Below are 2,373 nucleotides of genomic sequence, written 5' to 3'. Positions count from 1 at the left end.
GGCTGCTGCAGTCCAATATTTTACACCGCACACAAACAACTCTCGTTAACTGCTCGGTTTACCTCATACCGGCTCATATTCTCTTACGGATGGGGGCGGACGCACGATTGCGAGCGGTTTGCGCACTCGGTCGGCCCGTAAGGAGTCGTGGACGCAGGGGCGATAGGCAAGCCCGCCTGCACTCCGTGCGTGCGGTACAGCATGTAACTACTACAGAAGTGAGCCGGGTTAACCAGCCACCTGGTGTGCACGGCTCGGAATGCTCTCTTTGCACTGACGCCCTGTAGCGAGTGCAACGCATGTCTGGCGACAGGCGCCGAGCAGGGTGCGGTGCTGCAGCGGCCCACCCTTACCCGTTCACACGCGTCGGTTTCGATAGCACGACGATAACCATAGGCGCATATACACACAACCTAGGAAGGTCCGCGACGGCCGGCCATTTCCTGTTTGGCTACCGTTATGGCTACCGCACCAAATTAAAATGCAATATGCCGTCTGTTCCCGCCTCTCCCTCGCCCTACGGCTGTCCCATGTCCTATCCCTTATCTTTCCCATTTCATCCACATTTGAATGCGACGACCTTTGGGTCGATATCGCGGGGATCATCTCCTCCCTCAATGTCGTTGCCAAAGGTTTCGCCTCCCCTATGGTGTCGTGTCTAATTATTCTGCATTCTGAAATGTGCCCAGGACGCCAAGCACGTCGTGCAGCTCGTCGAGATCGTCAAGCGGCCCGGCCAGACGCTCGGGCTCTACATCCGGGAAGGGAACGGCATCGAGCGCTCCGACGGCGTCTTCATCTCCAGGATCGCCCTGGAGTCGGCCGTGTACAACAGCGGCTGCCTCAGGGTACGCGACAGCGACGCCTCACGCTCATCGCCACCCCCCGCATAGAGGCCTCTTTTTGGCCTTTTGGTGTAAAACTTGCCCTCCTTGACTCGCGCAGGTGGGCGACGAGATCCTGGCCGTGAACCTGGTGGACGTGACGCGGATGTCGCTGGACGACGTGGTGATCATCATGTCCATCCCCCGGCGGCTGGTGCTGGTCACGCGCCAGACCAAGGGCGCGCCGCCGCCCGCGCAGCTGCAGCAGTCGCAGCCGCACAAGCCGCCGCCCGTGGTCGTCATCAAGAAGGAGATCCGCGACGACGAGGAGCACCAGCAGCTGCGCGACGACCTCCACGAGTGAGTGCTAGCTAGCTAAGGGATAGCCAATTATTTAGCTTTGGAACTTGAAAATGTAACTATGTGGCCAAAATTAGGCAAGTACGTAGCTAAATAAAAATTATGGCGTGAAGCTACGTAACTAAACATAGCTAAATCGTTACACTATCCCACATTTTGCTATTGGTTTAGCTCTACAGCTAATCATCTTTTGCGTGAGGCCACTGGCTAGCTAAAGCGGCTCATAATGCTCTGGCTAACTGACGTCCTAACCCTCATTGAAGTTGAAGTTGAATGTCTCACCCTCCGCCCCCCCCTGCAGGGACTCTCTCAGCCGGCGGCGCGGCCCCGGCTCGCGCGAGATGTCCGGTTCGCGGTCGCGGCTCGGCCTCTCGTCGCGGATGGGCTCGCACCAGGACATCCACGACGGGCTGAGCAGCTCGCACAACGGCCTCGGCCTCCAGGGCCAGGGCATCGGCGGCCTCGAGCTCTACTACAACTCGCGGCCCGAGCGCAGCATGTCCACCTGGTCGTACCAGCCGCCGCCGCCCGTGGTCACGGAGCGCGACAAGCCGAGCGCGCCGCAGCACTTCCAGCCCTATGAGCGCGGCTACCCCAAGACGCTCGAGTCGCTCGCGGAAAAGGTATACGCTGTATGTTCGCCTTTTACTATGCACCTTTTCCGTAGTTAGTATTAAATTAAGGCCTGTGGCTCCGGCGACATGAGGGAGAAAAACAATTATGTAGCTACAACAACAAAATAATAATCAGGGAAATTTTATCTTGAATAAGTTATGGTATTTTTCGTGAAAACTGACCATAATGTGTCTTTCAAGTCTTTCAAGTGCACATACCGAGTGTTAGGGCTACGACACCCTATGGGCCGTGGCGCCTTACGGATGGAGCGTAGGCAAACCCGCATAACTGCTGTGCCCTCACCCTGACACACGGGACATAGCCCTTTGTCCTTCCTGCTGCTTTTAAATTTGTCTAATTAGCCGGGTGCGCCATTTCGTATTCGTTTCTGTAGAGCTGTTTGTCCCACCTGCACCGATGGCGCCGTGAGCATGAGGGCAACCCCGGAGTTGTATAATGTAAATGTAACGGAAGAAGGCGCTCGCGGAGCTTGACCTCCCTGGGCTCACACAAGTGGTGCGAGTAAGGTACTTCACACTCACTATTACCCTGATGTTACTCTCTCCCCCCCCCC

General features: G+C 56.8%; 1 protein-coding gene across 1 annotated transcript; it reads left to right on the top strand.

The window, feature by feature from the left end:
* Positions 1 to 689: 689 nt before the first annotated feature.
* LOC127752101 (rho GTPase-activating protein 100F-like) lies at positions 690 to 2,367 on the top strand (the record flags this gene model as incomplete). Its single annotated transcript, XM_052276689.1, has 3 exons — positions 690 to 848; positions 946 to 1,184; positions 1,486 to 2,367. Coding segments are annotated over 3 exons (768 nt in total), but the record flags the coding sequence as incomplete, so codon positions are not given.
* Positions 2,368 to 2,373: the final 6 nt, after the last annotated feature.

Source organism: Frankliniella occidentalis, unplaced genomic scaffold (assembly GCF_000697945.3).
Source record: "Frankliniella occidentalis isolate FOCC.00 unplaced genomic scaffold, Focc_3.1 Scaffold3978, whole genome shotgun sequence".
Classification (NCBI taxonomy): Eukaryota; Metazoa; Arthropoda; class Insecta; order Thysanoptera; family Thripidae; genus Frankliniella; species Frankliniella occidentalis.
The sequence above is the reverse complement of the archived record's forward strand: the minus strand, read 5'-3'. Positions and strand labels throughout refer to the sequence as shown.